At 41.3% G+C, this 22,406-nt stretch overlaps 1 protein-coding gene across 11 annotated transcripts in view; it reads left to right on the forward strand.

Moving 5' to 3' along the window:
- Positions 1 to 22,406, forward strand: part of DYNC1I1 (dynein cytoplasmic 1 intermediate chain 1) — a 194,715-nt gene that overhangs the window by 144,212 nt on the left and 28,097 nt on the right. For all 11 annotated transcript variants that reach the window (XM_080384604.1, XM_080384607.1, XM_080384606.1 and 8 more), the window contains 3 exons: positions 3,806 to 3,919; positions 6,733 to 6,866; positions 9,516 to 9,660. In XM_080384604.1, the coding sequence (XP_080240730.1) occupies positions 3,806 to 3,919; positions 6,733 to 6,866; positions 9,516 to 9,660 (393 nt within the window). The remainder of the gene's footprint in view (positions 1 to 3,805; positions 3,920 to 6,732; positions 6,867 to 9,515; positions 9,661 to 22,406) is intronic.

The following is a 22,406-nucleotide window of genomic DNA, read 5'->3' on the forward strand; positions in this document are numbered from 1 at the left end:
TTATTGTTGTCTTGTTGCACACGAGTTTCTCTTTTGAACCAGCTTAGGCGCCTATGGTGGTCTCACTGGCATCCTGTAAGTAGACACTGGTGCCCTTGAAGACAGTGGGCAGTTTACTTCTGTTTCCCAACAGAGCAATACATAAATGCCTGTCATGGTCTCCTACTCCAGACAGAGCCATAGGGCAGAGCTTGCAAAGTGAGGGTGATTTTGTTTCAATATAATGATCTGGAAGAGCATTTTGCTGACACACACAGATACCTGCAGATATAATGATGGTGGCACAGTGCTCTGGTGGTGTCTGGGAGGTACACATGCAGAGCAGTAGCACAAAATGCTTGAGAAGGAATATAATTTCTCTGTGATACAAAGATGGTGTCTGTGGTAGAAGACTCCTCTACGTTGCAAAGTACTCATATCGTGCTGGAGGAAGAGGCAAGTCTGGATTTCCTACCAAAGTGTCATCGCTCTGCTATGGCACTGACCTCCAGTCCATCCTGCACTATGCTGTGCATTCTTGAGTTCTCCTCTTCCAGAGTTTGGGCTCAGGCAGCCTCTTCATAAGAGCTGGAAGGTGTACTCTGTGCATGGGAAACACATCTCATCTCGGGAGTGAGCTTGGGACCATTCCTTAGTGGGAAGCAGAAAAGAAAATACAGGCTGAAAGAAGAGAAAAATGTAATGGTTTGGTATACAAATGCAGAAAAATGCAGATTTCCTGAAACATAGGAAACTGAACTACACAAAACACTCTGAGAGATAAGATAATAATCTTGTTCTAGCAGATCGAAGGATCAGACAAAATGATAGGTCTTTTGCACCTCCAGCTTTTACAGCTCTGTGATTCTTATCTTTGGAATTTGCAGATCATGGTTCAGCTTTTAGTTACCTGTGACAACATAATCTCCAGAGTTAAAAGGGAAGCCATGCCACATCAATTAATGCAAAAGATTCAGCACGGGGCCAGTGTTATGATGGCAAGTCTCTTATATTAAAAAATGACAGGTGTGCGCAGACATACTTAGTGGGCCAGGCAGTACAAATATTGTTCCCTAAATTTCCACTATCATGAATGTTGATATAATAATGTAATGATCTGTGCCATGGGTTGCAACTTCAATATTCCTTTTCATTTCCCTCATTTTGTCGCCAGTAATGTTGTTGAATCTGCATGAAAAAAACCAGTCTCTCCTGGAAGTGCAATTCAGAGATGTAGCAGACCAGAAAACTAGTGGCAAGAAGCTGGCTGTCACTGAAAACTGAACAACTGGGACTCAAAATCTAGTGGAAAAGAAAAGATTAATGGGACGTAATGTGTTTACACTCAAAAAACATTTAAGACAAAATTGTACCTCCTGGAATTATATATTAAACTAGTTTTATTACTGCAATATGATGTTTTGCTTTTGACAGATGTAAATAAATGACTTTCAGTTGTGGATGGGCACTTTATGTGCTGTCATGGATTGGTGTAAATAACTGTTTACACAGCCTAACATGAGGAGGCACGATATTTCATGGAGTAATCAGATTTTACAATAAAAGAGCGCTTACTTCATGTTCATATATAGGAATCACATAAACTGTAAACAAAATCTTGGTTGCAAAAAGTTGGCTTGAATCCTAGCTGCCAAGAAGAAAAAAAAAATATTAAGACAACTGCTGCAGCAATGTTACTTTATGTACTGCTAGATACATGAGCTGAATAGTAATTTTTTTAATTTGAACTTCTACCATATGTGAAAAAAGGATTTTTCTCTTTTCTTTCTGTCACTTTGTTTATTTGAAACAGATAGAATATGTTGTTATCACAGACTTAAGCCTTCCTGAAGTTTAGTATCACTGATTGTTGCCTGGATTCACCAGGAAAAAGAATTCTACCCACAGCTTATTCACTAATTTCCTTTCACACCCACCACACATCTGCACTTGGGACAACAGGAAATTTTAATTAAGACAAAACCCTTTTGCATGATGATTTCATTTCCAAAATAAATAAAAGCAAGCTGGCAGCGACCCTTTGAAAGGAAGGAGCCTGTTTAGATTTTCTGTTACATACGGTTGGTTGTCTTTTTCATCCATTTTCCTTATGTCTTTTCATTTCTGCCGTGAGTTTTATTGTGCATGAAATTGATGGCTGGTAGCCCTGATTAAAGCCAGACCTGGCATGCTGAGGTGCTGCTGGAAGGATACAGCTCGCTCTCTCCCTCCCCTCTAAATATTCTAGATACTCCGCTGCTTGCTTTAGCTTCCTCCCACCCACTCTGTCCCTGTCTGTTTGGGCTACTGGAGGTCAAACACCCATGAAAAAACAGGTCTATGCTGATTTCACACATCAGTACCTGCTAATCGTGTTTAGCACTGGCGTCATCTCATCACTAGGCAGCAAGAAGGTCCATCATAGGAGGGTAATAGCACAAGACACATGAGGGACAGATTGGGGTCCACTTGATGATCTGGGCAAAACCAGGTGCTTGACTATCTTGAGAGAAAGAGAAAAATTAGCATCATAATGGACCTTGCAACTTACTGGTATGTACAGGTGGCCTTCAAGCACAAGGTACCCTTTCAGCAGCAATTGCTAAGTCCATCTTTGGTGTGCACACGCACACACACTGTGCATTCAGATGCTGCCAAGTAAATGCTGCGGGCATTTACTGGGCCCACACAGGTATTGAACCTGAGAGCCAGGCAGTGCTCTGAAGATTTCTGCCTTTCCCTACTGACTGGTAGGTGATCAACAGCTGGATCTTAAAGCAGTCTAAAATAAGTGGTAGTTCTGCCATTCCTTTCAGCAGGAGCAAATGCCATGTTTCTAACTGTACATGGAGCTGACATAGAAGCTCTATAGGGATCTCTTGTAAGTTGGACCTAATTTTCTTTAAATAAAGAAAGGATCAGTAAAAAGTATTTTTTCATCCTGGACATGCAGGTCTTCTATTCATCGGCAAAAGAGGCAGAGAAATACAATTTTTCTTTGCTTGACCTGTCTTACCCTTAATTCAGCAACATCACTTGTACTGGTCAAAGGAAACAAAATCTTATTGTTCAGTCTGACCGATTTTTCACTCTGGAGGTTACTGAACTTGAATCATCCCTCATATGTCACCATCAGATATCAGATGACGCTTTAGGCTTAAAATGTTACCAGGTTCCTTGGAAAAGAAATAGGCCAAGTTTCATTATTGCACACCAAGCAGAATTCAGCCTCCATGGAATGACTCTGCTATGGTGAACCAGGTGTAACACCCTAAATTTAGTCAGTCCACATTTATAATCATGGATTTAAAAAGGTATATTGGCCAATGCTGGAGAAAGCTGATGGTCTTGTTCATGTATTTCAACTGGAGTACATTTGCAAATATTTAACATGCAAGCCAAATTCTGGAAAAGTTCAAGTTTTATGCAGCTGGTTTCTTGAATAAAGTTTTCATTTTAATTCCATTTGGACAATTTGCCTCTTTCCGATGGTTATTTTCAGTGTCAAAAGCCATCAGTAGAATGATACATGTCCCTGTGGGTGAAATCTCATCCACATAATTCAGTATTTTCACAGCATTACTCAGCTGGGTTGTTTTATTATGAGGAAAATGAAACTCTGAAAACAATTCCACCTCCATAACATACCTCTTAAAATTTAAATCAAAAAAAAACCCCAAATAATTCCTATCTGGCAAAAGCGGAGTATTTTCCAGGCATTATGTAACTACTTAATCATTCTTTAAAATAACATATGAGACATTGGAAGTTTGTTCATGAAGATGTGAGAATGGCTCTCTGATTTCCGGTGTTAATGTGTTTTCAGCATCCTGTGTATTGCGTGAATGTAGTTGGAACACAGAATGCACACAATCTCATTACCGTCTCTACGGATGGCAAAATGTGCTCCTGGAGCCTGGACATGCTCTCGACTCCACAGGTGGGTTTGTTTTCACCTACACAGGGGGAAATGGGTTTGTTTTCGCCTATACAGGGGGGAAAAAGCACCTTCAGTAAAGCAGGATACCTGCTTAATGGAACATAGCCCCTAAAAGCCAAAACCTCATGTCCTATACAAACAAAAACCAATGGATGCACTTGAAAGAGTACAGCTTGCTTCCAGCAGTCTCTGCTAAGAGCCAAAACCCATTTCCTTTACCACAAATCATGTAATTATTGTAATACGTTAATACATAGGTCAGTTTCAAGTGAAAATGAAATAATCCATTTTAAAGCACGGTAATTACAGAAGTCGCCTGTGGTATAAATTGTACTTACTGTACAGCATTGTTTAACAAATATGGACTAGATTGCACTGCTGCTGAACGCACCCTAGGCACCTACGGGTTTGCAAGGCACACAGTCAGAAAGCTTACTTTGCTGCCTGCCTTTTGTAGCCAACGGAACAAACAATGCCAGTCAAAAGTTTTAGAACTAATTTCCCCCTTCTGGAATGTTTGCTGCTATTGTCTTTCCCCTCACTCCTCTCCTTTTTATCAAAAATGAAAGGAAACCCAGGAAAATTGTCCAAACCACTAGTGATTATAATAATGGAAACTAAACAAAGAATCTGGTGCTGGAAAAGGTCTATGGAAAAACATCTTTTAAGTGTTATCTTCTGGAGTAATACATTTTCTATTCCAATACATCACTCATTTTTTATACATAATTTCTTAGGAAAAAAAAAATTAATATCATTTTTACTAAGCATCATGGGATCTGATCTTGTTTCAAAATGCTGCGTAGAAACTCCTCTTAATGATTCCATTAATCATGCATTAATGAGCAATTACTATTAAATTATTTGCTTTGCAGTGTTGACACAAGAAGTGGGATTCCTCTATCCTAACCTTAGCCGCCTAAAAGCTAGGTCCATGTCAAATCTAAGCTAGTAATTTGAGTTCCCTTTATAGTTAACGTAGAGAAAGACTGGGCACTTGTGAAGGACAGGTCATCCAATCACAGTGTGAAATACCATTTCAAATATCCACCCTGGGGTACAGAACTATGAAATCTTAGGATGGAAGGGCTTCTGGAAGTCATCCCATCTACTCTCCTACTCAAAGGGAGGCCAACTTCAAAGTCAGATCACGTTGCTCATGCTCATCTAAGGCAATAGTCTGGTAGTTGTGTCCTGGGATTATGAAAAGCCAATACTCTTCTGGGATAGAAGTGGAGGCAGCTAAAATGGCCCAGACATCTATGTTTAGGCACCTGAATCCCTTCCTCAGTTTCTCACTTAAACATCAAGAAGATAAATACCACCCTTATATATTCACTTACTGGAATGCTAAATTCTGAAGCAGAAATTTCTCAACATCTCAGTTCCAGTACTTCATCTCCCAGATGGGATTTCCCTGCTCCAAAACTGGCTTTTAACAATGATGGGAACAGACCCCACAGTATGCTGAAGTTTGGCGCATGGCTCATGGTGATCTGGAAAGGAAAGGCACAGGACTTGATGTCAAGTTACGTACCATAGCTTCAAATTCGGAGGAGCAGAGTGTTCCTGATGTGTCAGCCTGAAACTTTCTGAAGACACGGATCCAGAGCACTCATGTACAGCCGTGGTGTAGGCGCTGGGAGGAGAGAGTTCACCACAGTATCTGGCTGTGTCTCTGCAGAGACAATAACTTATGATCTCACCCCAGCAAATTTTCACAGAAATATGTGGTCCACAGGTGCTCTGCCAGTGCATTTTCCAGGTCTTGTTCTGCCTTTTTAGTAGAACCAAAAGAAAAGTTTAAACCAAGCAAAAGTATTTCTATGGATTTGCAGAGCTCTCCTCTCACAGGGATGCCCACTTTCTTCAGCTACAGCAAAAAGCCCTTCTAAGTAAAGCACTACAGGCTTTGGCCCTTGAAGAATAGCAGCTTAGACATTTTAAACATAGAAAACATACCCACTTAAATAGCCAAAAATGAAAATTGCTAAATCGTTCAGCCCCTGTGTGGGTTCTTGGGTTACCCCATTTAGACTGAACAGCCAAAAAATTGTGTACAATCTGCTCAAAGCGTACACATCTTGCAACGGCCACAGAGTGTTCATGCTGGTGGTACTTGCAATAGCAAAACTGGACATGCTGATTTACTTTGAAATACATCTACCAAATGAAAAACAAAAATATGTTTGCTGGTTTGTAGCTTGATGGTAGAGTCTAGAGGGAGTGTTTATGGTTACCTCAAAAAATCCCTGAAAAGCAATGCTTAGAATGGTAGTAGTGACAGGACCACAGCTTTTTAATGCTGCTCTGCAAAGGGACAAATGGCACAGTCTGATAAATGTGTCAGGTGCACACAATGTTACATGTGTTTCCTGACAAACAATTGATTTTAAAAATGTGCGTAAATAGAAGGGTATTGCATGTTTTATTAGAGCCTGGGGCTGGCAAGTGTATCCATTAAGGTATTATCTTTAGTTTCTGCACCATTAGGTTTTAAATTCTCACCTGTCATCTCTGCCTGATTTAAAATGATATAGCAAAGACCAGTGTCTTCCAGCTGCTCTCAAACATGTGACAGACAGCAGCATGGATGGCAGGAGCAGTGCTATCCTAGTTTGTGACATTGCATCTTCTCACAACTTCCTATTTAGAAATCAAAGTCCTGTGGCTGGACCAAATGATTTCTTCTTCCCCTCCTGCTACCCTGTGTAATTATTCATTTAGAAATGAATTATTAAAAACAAAAACAAAAAAACAAACATCCAAACAAAAGGATGATCTCAGAATAATAACAAAGACCTCTTTTGTAGGAGAGCATGGAGCTGGTGTACAATAAGTCCAAACCAGTGGCAGTTACAGGAATGGCTTTCCCAACCGGAGATGTGAATAACTTTGTTGTTGGCAGTGAAGAGGGGACAGTCTACACAGCCTGTCGTCATGGAAGGTGATGTACTTAAATAACATCATGTACCTGTGCTGGCGTGAGGTAGCCGAGTGTGTGTGGATAGAGTTTCATGTTTTTTCTTTTGGATCAAAGGTGTCTGTACTGTTCTCATGACTAGGACAGGAGTTGCCCAATTTTGAACATCTGTGCTACAGCCTGTTATACTGGGGTAGTTGCCCCACGCTCCCTGTTTAGTTGGTGGGGAGCTATGACTGCTCTTAGGTTTCATTTCCTTTACCTTCTTCAGCCATCTGACTGAAGAATAGATGACTGGGACCTCGGAAAAGCCTCTTTCTTACCCATGAAGTGAGACGGAGGTCTAGACAGCTAGCTGAGATGTAGGTATCTAAGTCTGGCCAGGTTGAATGAGGCCCTCGAAGACAGTTTTGTTGTAGGGTAATCAGGCCTAAACCACTCACAGATGGTTGATCCACTTTGTTTTTTACCATCCTCAGCTCCAGCTTCAGTCTCCACAGGCATATATCAGAGAAAAGCCACCATGGGCACACATGCATGTGAGAAACAGAGCATGCATGTGATAAATAGAGCATGCATGTCCTAATGCACAGCCATCCAGTGCCACTGCAGGCTGTGTCTGCACAGCCAGTCTAGAGACTGAGCACTGCTGGCCCCCACTCTCAGCGGGCAGTTTGGACATGCCCACCCTCTCCAGGAAGGTGAGAGGAGTTGTTTGTAGAGCCACGAGCCATGCTGCACAGCTTGCTCTCAGTCTGGGCTGCTGCCTGGTTTATTTGCTAACATGGGCATAGCTGCAGTGTGCCATGGAGGTATGCAAGCTCTGGCTGACCCGCTTCCAGGACTGGTACCCTGTGCTCTCTCATACACGGTGGCTATATCCCTTCCTTGGATAACCCAGGCTGTACCTTAATACTGCAAGTTCCTTATTTTGTACCCTGTAAATCTGCAGGATGCTAGCTTGCTGTTAGCTTCCTGTAGTAGTTTCATCCTCTGGGATGCTTGAAAGGCTTTTGTAAAGAACAAACCTTTTTTCACTGATAGAGTCAAAGCTCACCCTCACACTTCAATAGTTTGCAATATTCTCTGAATTCATATTTTATCACATTCTGCGTTTCTGTTGACCAAACAGACATCGATACACTGGTTTAAGATTGTAAGGCTTCTATTACACATTCCTAATGTTGTTTAAATAGTTTTACATTTTTTTTTCAATATAATTTTTATTTTAGCCTGACCACTGACAGTATTGCAAAATTGTGTCTGTTTAGGCATTATACTGATAGGCTATGCAGTGGCTGATGGTTTGAATTAGTCTTAGGCTGCTAGGATAAATGAAGCATGCCCAAACGCATTTCTCACTTCTGATCTTTCAGACATGCCTGGCTTGTTCCTCACAAGAGGAAGAAAGTGCCAGACCCTCTTGTTAGCTCACCTTTTTAGCAGTCCTTCTGCTGACCATTGAACACACACACTCTTCTTCTGGTCCTGCCTGTCTTTCTTAGAGTTTTTTGCTATCATCCCTGCTTTACTTCCAGAGGCTCCTGTGTCCTTCAGCCCAGCACAGTGGAGAGCTATACATTATTCTGGGAAAAGGTGTATCAAAGCACAGCGGATACACAAGGTGTTCTCAGTGCTGCAGAACTCCCCTTATTCCTCCAACTATGTGGCAGACAGATGGGGATAAAATAAGTGGTGTGCTTTGCGTCCAGCACTGCAGAGGCACTGCAGAGCACAGCTCCAGCTCCAGCACATGCTGTGAGCGCTGGCAGGGGACCCTAAGTGAGCATGGGCAACAGGAGAGGTGAGGGGACACCACACTAGCAATATGAGGGACCAATTTCCTCCAGTGCAGCTCCTCATGTCCTTGGGTACACTGTATTCACCCTGCAAAGGCCTGGCAGCCTTGTCAGAGCTGTGGCTATTTTTAATGTGTTTTCTTCCATTGGCAATTTTTCTATGATGCAACTAAAAGGGTAATCTCATGATTCCCCTTTCTGTATACACTGTGAGACAGCACTGACAACTGATCTGGCATCATTTGCTTCCAGGAAGAAGAAAACTGTGCATATTCTCTCTTACACAGTGTTTTATTTTTCCTTCCTAATAGCTATTCTAGCCTCAGGCTGATGAAATGCACATCTCCCCTTGTTCAAAGTAATGACTCTATGATACCTGATCACAGGAACAGTTCCTTCACTTTTTGTGAAAAAGGATTTGCTTCCTAGTGATTTGCTTCACTGCTGTGGAAGGTCATTTTCAAATATTTAAGAGCAAAGGAATTGCACATGATAAGTCATTAACATACTTGCATTTTTTATTTTAATGGTTATTCCTTGTGACAGTGGCTTACTCAGAGGCATAAGCTATAGTATAATTATAATTTAGAATTATACATAAATGTTATTTCAAGCTACAGTAGTAGACAGTGTATGTAAAAACAAGTAAGGAAAGTCCTCAGAAGTAAGAGAAAGTCTCCATGTGCTGGTTTCTGAGCATTAATTGCGCCCACAGGAATAAACCTCTGCAGGCAAAGGCCTTACTGAAAGGCGAGATATTTACAGATTAAATGGAATTTTAAAAGGAAACGGAAACCTAAAAGTAAAGAAAAATTACGTTAAATCACCAGATGTTAAATCACTCTCTGAATGTAAATGTCTCTTCTTCCTGCAGTAAAGCTGGCATTGGTGAAATTTTTGAAGGCCACCAAGGACCCGTCACAGGAATCAATTGTCACATGGCAGTGGGTCCAATTGACTTTTCCCATCTCTTTGTGACATCATCATTTGACTGGACAGTCAAGTTGTGGACCACAAAGGTGAGAAATCCAAGCTGGGATGGGATGAGTAATGCTACTTGTGAAAACGCTATTATCAGAAATATTTCAATATTGTCTACATCAAGTCCTAAGAATTAATTAATTGAAAGGCTGTGCTTAGAATATGTGTAGTGATAAAATTTTAAATAAAATATAAACCTAATGTAACTGTATCAATCATATGTGCCCTGGAGCATACCCTGCCTTTTAAAGGTAGCTTCAGCTGGTCTGCACTTCAGTATTAACCCTAGTACTGAAGCAGTTTTGCTGGGCAGGGAGATTAGGATGTCTTGTACTGCAAGTTGTCAAACAATCCATCCAGCACTCCCTGGGCAGGCTAAATTGCAAGGCTAATACTAGGCACTGTGGTGGTGCAGTAGCAGCAACACTTTCTTCTGATGAAGCAACAGGGGAAGCACACGTACAACTTAATGCAGTCAATAGTACTTGTGAAATTCATTGCTGTAGGAGGCTGTGATAGCAAAAAAAGTATAAATTGTCCCAAAGACATTACATGCTGATGGCTGAAAGCAGGGAGGAAATACATGCTGGAACTTACATTCCATGTTGCTGACTACTCTATGGACGTGTCCCTGTGACCTCTGACGGGGAAAGTACTATGAACAGCAGAAATGAATACCCAGTCCTGTGAAACTTTGAAACCCCAACACCCCATAGAACTGTATGAATATAGGGTAATGACAGCATGACTGAAAACTGTGGGGCAGACTAAAGAGACCAACCTATTTCATTGTAAAGGCTGAGGAAAACAGGAGATTGAGAGGTTAAAATCCTAATTATATAAGTCATCTAAGCAGTTATTTTTGTCATACACCAGAGTAAAAAACTGCCTTCCAAATGCCAGGCTTTTGTCTTAATCATGGTTTTATGTCTTGCATTTGGTTCACATCTTAGGCTGCACCGGGCAGAGTTCCAGTATTGGAAGCTGACCCCAGTCAGGAAGTGTCTCAGCATGTGTTCCTCCAAGACATCAGGGCTTAGAGATGGGCTAGGACAGATGCATAGCAAATGTAAATACAAAAGTGATCAGACGGGCTCATGTGACAGCCTTGTGCTGGAAACAGAAGCACCTAGATAATAACTTGAATCAGCTTCCATGGTAGCTTCACAATGCATTTCTTAATGGCCTGATCCAGTGTGCATGCTAGTTAACAGGGATCTTTTCCTGGTGAACAGTGACCACAGCTGATGGCTTTGTCTTGAGCATTACATTTTAGGAAACTCATTATAAGGAAGGTGCATGATTTATCTAATTAGCATGTAACACTAATTACATCAGTGGGCTCAGCCTTAACCAATGCAGAAGTGGTCCAGGGGAGTGGCCATGGGCAGGCTGGAATGAGTCTGGAATGGTTCCTAGGTGGTAAACATTAGAAAGGGCTGCAGGGTAACCAGGTGATGGAGAGCTCAGGTGTTAGCTGGCTGGAGCTGGCTAGGCTGTTTCGTGTCTGAGACAAGGGAGTCCTGGGCAGTGGTGCCTCGTGGCAAGGGAATATTGGAGGGTTGAAGCTGAAGCTGAGTAAGGGGCAAAGTGTATGTGGAGACTGGGGGAAGGTAAAAGGCAGGTGCCGAATTTCAACCTTACATGTCCAGAGAAGTCTAGGGTGAGTGTCTGACCCTCAGTTTGAGGTTGAATATGGCAATAAGGGTCTCATCCATCTGCAGCTTAAATGAAATTATATTAAGGGATAATAAGGCCTGGCTTTTATTTTAATCTCCTGGGATTTCAGAAGTTAGCAGTAACACTAACACAGCATATTTCGGGCACAAAGACACTGCAGTTAGTGGTACACAGTTATCCTTGTGGAAGAATTCAGTGCCAAAATGGTTAGGTCAGATTCTGTTCAATAGTGTCAGTTGTCAAACAACCAAACCATTTAAATTTCTAATATCTATCAAGCTGTGGCTCATCTGGCAAGAGGGGCTTCCTGAGAAAGCTGTTTGACCTAGCTGATGTGAGCTGTGACGTGCATGTGACACACCACAGCACCACTCAGAGTTGGAAGCCGTGTTGCTGTGTTGGATCGCTTGCTTTCTTCTGGAGCAGTTTTGAGCAGCAGCAGACCCAGGCTGCTGCACTGCCAGCCACTGCCCTGTGAGGACATCCTCTGAGACATTAGACAAGTCCTTGAACTGTGATGAATGTTTTCTTTTTCTTCCAGTTTGACTCCTGCAGAAGTTTATTTCCATACTGTCTGGGTAATGCTCTTGGCTGGAGCTATTACATATTTAGGGCTCTCTTTGTTCAGTTCTCATAGTCAGAGCCTGGTCGTTCAAGCTTTGAATAAACCAATCAGAATATTTGATTCTCTGAAAAGATAGTGAATTGGTATGAAACATTGAGTGCTGCTGCTGGTGTATGAGAGTTTAGTCATAATTTTTTTATTCTTTTGGTTTCTTACTTGTAAATTTAATCTCTCTATCAGCATCCAATGCTGTATTGCTTTCCTTCTTCTACCAGTGTTACCTACTTAATCCTGTGCACATTATCCTCTTTGGTCATGAAATTCAATTCCTTTCTGTTTCACAGGTTGAGAGTCCATGTCCAAGTGTAAAGTGAACCATAAAAGCTCTCTGTTTATATTGTCTATTGATGTTGTATTGCACCCTGGGGTGCTTACAAGAAAGGCACTTTCATAGCAGGCATTTGACTGATGGATTGAAAGCACCATCTCCTTTAAAAACTCTGGCTTGACATTTTATAATCTGTTTTTGTGGTTAACACATTTTCTATCCAAATGCAGTTCAACAAGGTGACTGAGAATAAGGTTTTCACTAACAGAAGAATGAAGGTTTTGTAGACAACACTAATACAAGATTCACATTATCACCCATCACATTAGGCAATAATTAGATCCCTGGGTGAATAGTAAGCAACCAGAAGCAACAGGAAAAGGGAAGGAATTTGCAAGGGTAGTCACCTGATAGGGCACTACCTGGTTCCCGATGAAGTCAATAGGGCTTTCAACTTGAATCCATGCTACACCATATGAGCAAGTCTTGGATGCAGAGCTGTCAAAGGGAAGTCCTGATGTGAAGTGTCTGGAGCTCTGCCCCTTAATTAGGTATTGTCTGTAAGATGCTTTGAAGAGGTAAAGTGCTAAGTGGAAATGCTAAGTGTTGTTAATTAATTAAGCACTAATCCTCATGAATAGCATGAGGTTAAATAATGAAATGTAAGTATTGTTATTATTACAGCAATTGCTGTTTGGAGTGCAAATTTTTAGATACTGTGTCAAGGGACAGTAGCTAGCTTGGAATTGTTAAAGCATAGCAAAACATAAGCTAGTTTCAGCATAGAAGATGGCTTGTTTGCTGCTGAGGGAGTTAATAAAGGTCTGGGTAGAGAGCTGAATCTTGTTAACTCATTCATCCTTGTATGTCTTCTTTATCTCTTATCCTTCCATTGAGAGGAGCTAATTGCTTTTTGCCTCTTACATCTGTGCCTAACTGCTCAGATGTGCAGTTGGCTAGAAGAGAGATTGGAGTAACTGTAACATTGCTGTATCCCCATTCATGCTTATCTCCCTCTTTGTCTAAGTAATAATAATAGTGATATTATTATATAATAATATATAATAATAATAATATAATATATAATAGCAATAAGTAATAGTGAGTGCCGTAATCAGGAGGGACAGAGGCGAGCAGCCTGGTAGTAGGACTGCCACATTAGCAAGAACTAATTAGCAAGAACGGACCTATGTACCGTCAGTGACAAGAGTACCTAATTTTGTGTCTGTGCTCAGTTTTGCCTTACCAGTATGTGCATCAACCGTAGCTCTTTCCTCATCCCTCTTCTTTGTCTTCTCTTTCTTATGTTCTTCACATGCTGCTTTTCTCTTTTGGTGCCCTGTGTTATCCCAGTCTGCAGTCTGTTGTGCTTTTTGAGAAGCCACTTTTTAAACAGCAAAACTTCACATTTCTATGCTATGTGCCTTCATGTACATTTCTGTACCCTCAATATCTTATGCACATCTGGTTGCTGAATACCTTGTTATGACCCAGTCCTTCCGACTCTTGGAGTAAATTATTTTTACCTTGCATTTTAATACCTTCCTATCAGCATATAACTTCAAGCTCTACTGGTTTTAATTTGGTCTAGTGGTTGAGCCCCATCTCCTCAGAGGTCAAGCTGAAGCCCATCACAAGAGCAATGCAAAGAAGCACGTGGTGGTGCACTAAAGAAAGGTACCTCTGCCCGCTCAATCCCCTTCCCCAAAAGCCTGGCTGATAGGATCTGATAGGATCAACCTGATATATCAAACTTACTGTGATGGAAAATGCTGTAGCAGAATGAATCAAAGCATTACATAATTGTGAACTTTAGTCACCAAGAAAACAATGCACTCACAAATGGGCAACTTTTAAATTTTACTAAAACAGAGTCAGGTTGTCACTTTTATTAAGATTAAGAACTTAGTATTTTTTACATTACAGATACCACGTATCTAGATAGCTGATTACTGGCTCATATTTTTTTCTAGTATAATTTCAATCACATTAAGCGGGTGAGTGACAGCCTCTTGTGTTATAGATAGCATTGCTGGAAGTTAAAGATCCAAACAGAAACGTAGTCAAACAAGTAGTCATGATAAAAGGAGAGTAAAGGTAGTGAACTACTGCAAGAACTTGGTGAATTCTCATGAAAATTGTTTTAACTGTTGTTGGAAATGCTGGAGTCAATTACTTGATTTGGTGAAGTCCCATGGCAGGTGATTAGAATGGATCACAGATGAGAGACACTGATGTTAGTGATGGTACACAGCATTCCCCTGCCTTATGGAAGATGTTCCTGTTCCACTGAATACGCAGTTATTTATTAAGAGCTCCACAAGACTATCCTGTAAGCCAGTGGTTTGGGAACCAAGCCACGCTGCAAAGGTTTGCCTGACTAGGACTAGAACATGTGTCTTCCCTAAGGGGAGGAAGTGCTGCGGTGATCTTGCCGTTTTGCCCTGAGCTGTATCTTGTGCCTACTGAAAGTAGGACTTTCTCAGAGTAAAGCTTTGATTTTAATGTGCTGACGCTTCCTAATGAAAACCAGTTTTGTCCACCTGGGGCCAGCCCTACTTCTCCAGTTTGAAACAGTATCAGACAGGTCTCCAACAGTGAAATGGATTGGTGAAATTTTGAGGTTACTCATATATCTTGCATACACTTCAGGGTAGATGAGAGCTGGAGTTAGTGAAATTTAGAAGATATCACTACTTTCAGTCTTGAACCTGTTCATTCTTAATATTATTTTCTAAGCTTTCCTAAATCTTTTGGGCCATATTCAGTCTTCTCACATGAGCCCATGCAGCATTTTAGATTACTTCTACTGCACATGAAGTTGGAACCTCCTGGATCCTATATTATTTAGAACTTCCATACTCCGGTTTCTTACACAGCTACAGGGAAGAAGTAATTGCAATGCATACATTAGACATCACTTGAGGATACCATTATTACTTCCCACCACTGACTATACAGGAGTCTGGCAGTTGTAGCTTTTGATGGCTTTCTTGCATCTGGACAGCCTCAGGTCATATCTAAACTGGCAGATGTGGCAGCACTTCTGAGCTCCTGGATCTGTCATCTTCTGGCTTCTCCAAAACCACTACCAGGAAGGAATCAGCCACTTTATCTCATGCCATACACACAGAGCTATACCTTGATTCTGCAGCCATAAAATCTAAGATACAAGCAGAAGAAAGCCTGGGTATGCTCTGACCAGATGCTAAATCAAACTGCAGGGGCATCAGGACCTCTGGCTTTCTGCACTTACCACCCCACTGGATCTGGATGCAATCTGCATCTGGCTGTAGTGCCGTGGTGGGTGATTCAAAAGGGCCCAGGGAATTTAGGGAGGCACAAGAAATAACATCAAGAAGAAAAAGAGGAAAAGAAACAATGTACTGTGAGGGAGACGAAAACTTTAGTCCATTTTGGGAGCAGGTGGACTGAATATAGACAGTTGTCCCCATTTTCTGCTGTGTGGAATCCTTTACTCTTCCTCCCTCCCATTGATTTTGGTGGGGGTCAAATATCTTTCTCAGGGGCTGATTTTACTCCTCTTATTTTGGATGCCTGGCTAGAATGGTCCCCCTCACTGCTGCATCACTACATGGAGCTCCTTGACTCTGCTCATAAGGCAATCACCTTCTTTTGACAACAATACCTTTCCAGTGCAGGCTTTGCTCTTTGCTAGAAGCAATTAAAATGATTAATCTGATTAATCACTGTTCAAATGCTAATTTTATCTGATTATAGGGAAAGACAAAGGCTGATAAAACAGCATGCTGAATTTCATGGAAATGGTCTCTCTGTGGTGTGAGTTCAGAATTTTGAATTTTGTCCAAAAACAAGGCAATGAATGAATTTGCTTCAGAGCTCACTTTCTGTCAAAAGGCCAAGCTGACTTGGGGAAGAGGGTGGAGTTGCCTGTTCAGACAGGATTTTTTTAGGTTTTGCCCTTTACCTCTGGAGCCAGAGGTCTGGCTCTCATCCAGCTGTACAAAAAAGAAGATTATGGTATTTTCTAGGTAATTTTAAAGAGCAAAACCAAAGTGAAGTCAGGTGGCTTGAAATCAGCCCCAAGTTCTTCACATGAAATGTTTCTCATGATTTTGGTTTTCAGTGTAGCCGTATTTGAAAAGTGATAGGAAAATATTCCTCAGCTGGCCAACATACTTCATTTACTCACACAAACCATGCTGCTGCTTTGTGAAATGTTTTGTGAAGAATAGCGCACACACACACACAAAAAAAAAAAAAAACGAAAAAAACCCAGTAATCTAAAATACCAAGGCTGTTCTGAAAAACTCAGTGGGCTAAACTTTATTTCAGAAAACCCTAACATAAATCCAGCTGTAGCAGTGAAAGCTTTATTTGCACATGGAAAGCAGAATTGGATTTCAGGAGCTCATATAATCTGTACAAAACAAAGTCGTCATTCCTTTTTCCCCTGAAATCAAAATGCAAACCTCTCACTGACGGTTCTGTTGCAGAACTATGCTGGAGGATCAGGCTCACATGTAATAGTGAAAAATTTCAGGAAAATTATCAATATATAAAGCCCAAGACTTCTTCCCTAATGGCAATTTTCTCCCACCTGCTTCATGCAGCGGTCCTTTCTCGGCTATGTGTGAGACTTTTATTATCAGTAAGAAAAAGGCACTGTATTCAAAATCCTACGAGATGGAGTTCTCTTCAATAATAATTAGCCTCAAAATCATTGCTTGCTGACCCATGAAAGCTCTGCAGGCATCCTGGGGGCAGCAGCTACAAATAGTAATCTCGACTGTTCAGCAGACGGTGCTGTAACATCAGGCTGTGTCAGCCATCCTGCAATGTTCCCCATGCTCCTGCCTGCACTTCCTGGCAGCTGGAACTGCAGCAGCAGAGTCGGTTGAAAGCCTGGTAATTCACTGAGTCCACATGCAAAGCCAGGCTGGGTACCCTGTGATGAAGCAGCATTTTCCATTAAAAAGAAAAAATTGAATTTTCAGGGGCCTCATACTGAATGCTTTCATCAGATTCACAGGGGTGGGAAACAACCCCCCTGAAACCACAGCAACATTATCCCACTCCGCTCCTTGCCTCACAATTTGAGCTAAACTATCTCTCTTTAACAACTTGAGGCCCAAAGCAGGGAGACCAGTCCCACTGACTTCAACAGGAACAGGCTCAGGACCTAAGTGCATGCTGCTGTCTTTCACGCATGACGGGAGAGCACTAGCACAGTGATCCAGCTTCTCCTAAAGCATCCCACTCACTCTCCAGCTCTGCTTCCCAATCCCACCCATGTGGGATATAAACAGGGAGTGACAACTGGAGGTTAGAAGACCAAATCCACCCTTCTTCAGTCTTTCACTTTGTGTTCAATGATTCCTCTGATCAGGGTTTGGTGATTCTTCCATCAATGTAGGAAAACCATACCTTGCTTGTATTTCCCAGCAAGTCCCCCAACTGCTTCTCTGAAAAAAATCTGGGAAAGTAGTAATATAAAGGCAGGAGTATGAGCTACAGAAACTGTGAATCAGTTTGCTAGGTAGGGACAAGAAGACCTTCTATAGTGTTTTGAGCTTCTTAAACGAGGAAATTGAGCCATCTTTAGAAGTAGGTAGAAATTTCAAAAGAAAATTATAGTATTTCTGAAGAAGTCTCATGACTGAAATGCATAGTTAGTAGCATAGGAAGAAGTGCTGGCTTGCTTAAAGCATGTTTTAAATAAAAGGTGTAAAACTTGATTAACATTTAGCGATGAAGTCAGCAGTCTGAGGAAATACAGAACAAATGGCAAATACCTGTACAGGCTTCTCCACTGTTGCATCTACACTGCATCCAGCTTGAAGTGGGTGAGCAGAGCAGGAGGTATTAACCTCAAGCAGTGGAAACCTGTAGGCACAACCCTTGCAAGTGTGAGGTAAGAGGGGCTCCAGACTGGGAGTGAAACTGGATGATCTCAAACACAGAAGCCAGCGTACACGAGCTTGGCCAGTAGGAACCAGGGAGAAAAGTGAGCTGGGGAACACTGTCCTCCCTAGTGACTCACTATAACCCAGTCTGCATATTAGCTTCTTCATTAAATTTTTCTTAAGTCTGTTTTGTAGAGTTTCAAGGCCTTACATACCTTCTGATGTTTGTAAAGTTCATCTTTGCAAGCAGATATCTTGTTATTAATTCATTTAAATTTACATTAGAAATGAGGTAATACACATTTATATCAAATTCACTGAAAATAGTTCCTCAGCTAATATGCAGTGGCAAAGAGGAATGCCATGCTTTCTGCTTTTTCTCTTCAGAAAATGAAAAGGTCTTTTTCCATTGAGTAAGTGGAAAGGCTGGGTAGAAGAGAACAACTGAAGTCTAGCAGCACAGCCTGAATGTGTCACACCTCTGCAAAGGACTTAAAACAGTTGAGGAGGATTAACCAAATAAGCAGTTTATCCATCAGTGTATGTTCCAGGCTATCTTCACAGACCCTGAAACCTCTGCTGTCTGACTTTCTAACGCTCCTAACAGTCAGGTGATGTCTGACTTCCCAAGTTCTTTTACTTTTTTTTCTTCATGCCACACCATTAGACATTAAGATTGGTTCTTATTAAAACCACTTATGCCAGCCATTGAGCCTTTTTTCCTTTGCTTTTGTCTTGTATGCTCATCCGTGATGCTTTGACTCGGAAGGAAACCACAAAAATGTAATCATCATGTTATCTCAAGACTTGGTCTGCTCTCATAGCCCCTTTCCTTTCAGTCTTACCCTTGTCCCCTCCTCTATCTATAATGATTCCCACATGTATATGCAAAAATATTGGACTTTCTTTTATTATTGGCAATTAAGAGAGGCAACATTTTCAGCATCTCTGCAAGAACAATTATTTCTAGAAGTGAACAGTTTTCTGCCTTGACTGTCTGCAACTTTTAAGACGCCAAAAACCAATCAGCGTAGTAATACTACAGTACTTAAATAAAACAGGGCTGTGAAGAGTGTAGGAATCATTTCCACACTCATTTCTTTCCTCCTATCGCTACTGAATCTAAAATTAAAGTCTGTTCCCTTGCCCAAAAATGCAGTTTAGACCTGATTCAGTGACCTAATAATCATGTGACAGTGAAATGACACAACATGTACATAGGTCATAGCCCAGCAAAATGTCCATTGAGCCCCAGAGGCTCATCTGTGATTCAGCACTGAACCTGACTGCCAGAAGGAATTTAAAGACAGGTAAAGGAGCTGTTAGTCACGTAACTCACTTTAGGGCACCTCAGTTAGCCGGTAACACTGGGGGCTAAAGCTGAAGAGCATGAACATCCTCCTTTTGCTTTCCCATTGTCATCCTTGAAGGTCTGGCTAGTCCTGGAAAAGGTGGAGCAGACTACAAGTTGTGAGAGGTCTATATAGTATCAGGGTCTGTGGGATAATAACACCCTTCAGGGAGAATGCAGACAGGCTTTGTTGAGCCATCAGGGATGTACCTGTAACTAGCCCCTCTGATTTATGACATCTTGCAACAGTTCCCGGGCTGGGATTGCTGCAGGTTTTCAAAGCTAGCGTAATTTGAACTAAGTCAAATCCCATAAGTATAGCATTATAGTAGGAACTATTGGATTATCCTAAAGTATCATAACTATTAGAAAACAGATTTGGGAGAAGCGTGGTAGTCCAGAACTGGCAAAATTCCCATGGAGATCAATCAGTTTGAATAAAATCCAGGGCCTCTTTGACTCCATACAAATGTAGAACATGAAGGTTTACAAGAGTAGTGGAGTCTTCTACACAGTGGAGAACTTACTCGCCACTGCAAGAGGTATGCACAAGTAACCTGAAACAGCTAACAGCTGGTGTCCCGGGAAGGAGACCATTGAAGGAGGAAAGGTCAAGACAAGAATAAAGCTGATTTGAGAAGTATTTGCCTCAAAATTCCCAGAAGCTTTTAGTTTTTGCTTAAACTGTCTGCATCTTTTGGGTTGGCCTGCCTAACTAGTAGCGTTAGAAAGGGAAAGATGAGTCTGGATTCAGCAAAGTAGTAAAATGTCTCTCTCAAGGTGGAGAAGACTAGGGACTATAAAACAGTGAAAGAGCTCAGATCCTAACCTGAGTGGAAGTCTCATAAGCTATGTATGCCCTGTCCCAGTTTCTTCTGCAACCCTCTGGTCAGTGAGATGCTAACACTTGCTTTAAATAAAAACAGCAGTTATGCTTCCTTACATGTTACCTATGGCAGAAGAGATGTCTTTCTCTGACACCGTTTTGCAGGATTTTTGCTTTTTTAATGAATAAAGGCTATTTATACAATATTTGGTCCCATAAGGGGCCAAATTCATAGAATCATAGAATCGTTTGGGTTGGAAGGGACCTTAAAGATCATCTAGTTCCAACCCCCTATTCCCTGTTTTGTTCAAGGGCCAGACACACGAGCAGCCACTCTGCTCAAGACTGCTCTGGCTCTGCTCTTTCCACATGCCCAAAAGTCAGAGCTTGAGCCTAAACAAACACATCAGCTTGTTCAGAAAGTTTCTATGCCAAGGACTAATGAATCTGTCATATTTGCTGCACACCTAGAAAAATCAAATTAGCTTAAATCAACTTCTAATACTGCACAACACTCACGGCTGTTGTTAATACAGTGTGAGCCAGAAGTACAGGTTGACAATGGAGCAGAAAGAAAGAAGAGGAGACAACAGAGTGTGTGGTGTCACCATACATCTGTACTGCTGAAGGTACGTCTAGGGAAGTACCTTTAGGTGGAGCTGACACGCACAGAAATTGTGCCAGCATGTATAACGCTCCTTTCACGAAATAGGCAAAGCCAATAGCTTTTTCTATGGCTTTTCAGAAGTCAGATGCTAGTTAAAACCTGTGGATATGTATACATTCCTTTATATGGATAATTAGCTACTTTATGTGTGGCGCCTCCTGGATTAAAGAAAATTCTTCTATGCAAATAAGAAATGGAATAGACTGGTCAAATTTATATGTGGAAAAAAAAAGATCTCTTTTATATAAATACATAGTATTTATTTAGGTGAGTTTCTTATTTTATAGACAAGTGCTAATTCCTAGACAGCTCCCATGTATTTAAAATGTACGCTCTTCATTGTCCTTTTAAACAATGCCCGTATACAAACACTGAGGATGAACAATAGATTTTGACAACATGCTTAAATAAATGAGACAAAACCACGTGTCTTGGAATTGGCTTTTTCACTTTTTCCACTAAATGCTCAAATCCTGTCCTATTGAAAACAATGGCAAAACTCCATCGATTCAGTAGGGCCACATTTTCACCCCAAACTCTCTTTTTCAGTAATAAGTAGATTTGGCCCATAGTTTAACTGCTTTAAGCTATTTCTTCTGTTCTATTGAATAACAGAGTGAGTTGATATTTAAGAATGAAAGCTCATCAAGTTTAAATTTCAGTTGTTTTATAATAATAGCCATATGTTAGTTATAGATTGTGTAAGTCTGAAGTTTTGGTAATTTAAAACTGCTTTAAAGTGACCTTTACATGGCTCCACATTTCAACATTCCTAAAAGCGGTTGGTATTGGTCCTTACTCATAAATCCTTACATTAAAAGAATCTGCAGACCTGGGCCCTTAGTTAACAGGCTCACAGTAAGGAAGTCCTGCAAACATTTATATACACACTTAACCTTACAAATCGAGTCTTCACAATGAAATCAACATAACTGCTCTCAGTGGGCAAAATCAGACCAGGATGAAATGTCTGCTTTTACGAAAGGCCAATCGTTCTTAGTACTGAAGACAAGATGCTAAGCAAGGGGGACTTCCAGCCTGACTCAATGCAGTTCTTACATTCTCCTCTAGTTAAGACAACAAGACATACTATAGGAAATGCTTCTTTTTTATTTCCCACTGGAGACTAGTCACGCTGGGAGGGCAGAGATACTGGGGGCACTATGAAGGCTGTAGCTCAGCTCCGCTACCACTGCCGCGTGGTGCCATATGATTGCTGCCCGTTTTCCCAACCACACTGCAGCTGATCTTGCCTTTTGGTAGGGCCGCTCACATGGCTGCCATTTCTTATTTCCTTCCAGTGCTCCACTGCCTATTAATCTCCATTCCTTTGTGTGTCATTCCCTGAATATCTGAGATCTGTCTCAAAAGCCGTATTATTCCTGTCGCCCAGATTTTCCCTCTGACTTTCTATTTGACTGACTATTTCCACTGCTATGGTGAAGGCAATACACACTGCCTATCTGCTATGCTTTTTCA

The sequence above is a fragment of the Falco punctatus genome (genome assembly GCF_963210335.1).
Source record: "Falco punctatus genome assembly, chromosome: 4".
Classification (NCBI taxonomy): Eukaryota; Metazoa; Chordata; class Aves; order Falconiformes; family Falconidae; genus Falco; species Falco punctatus.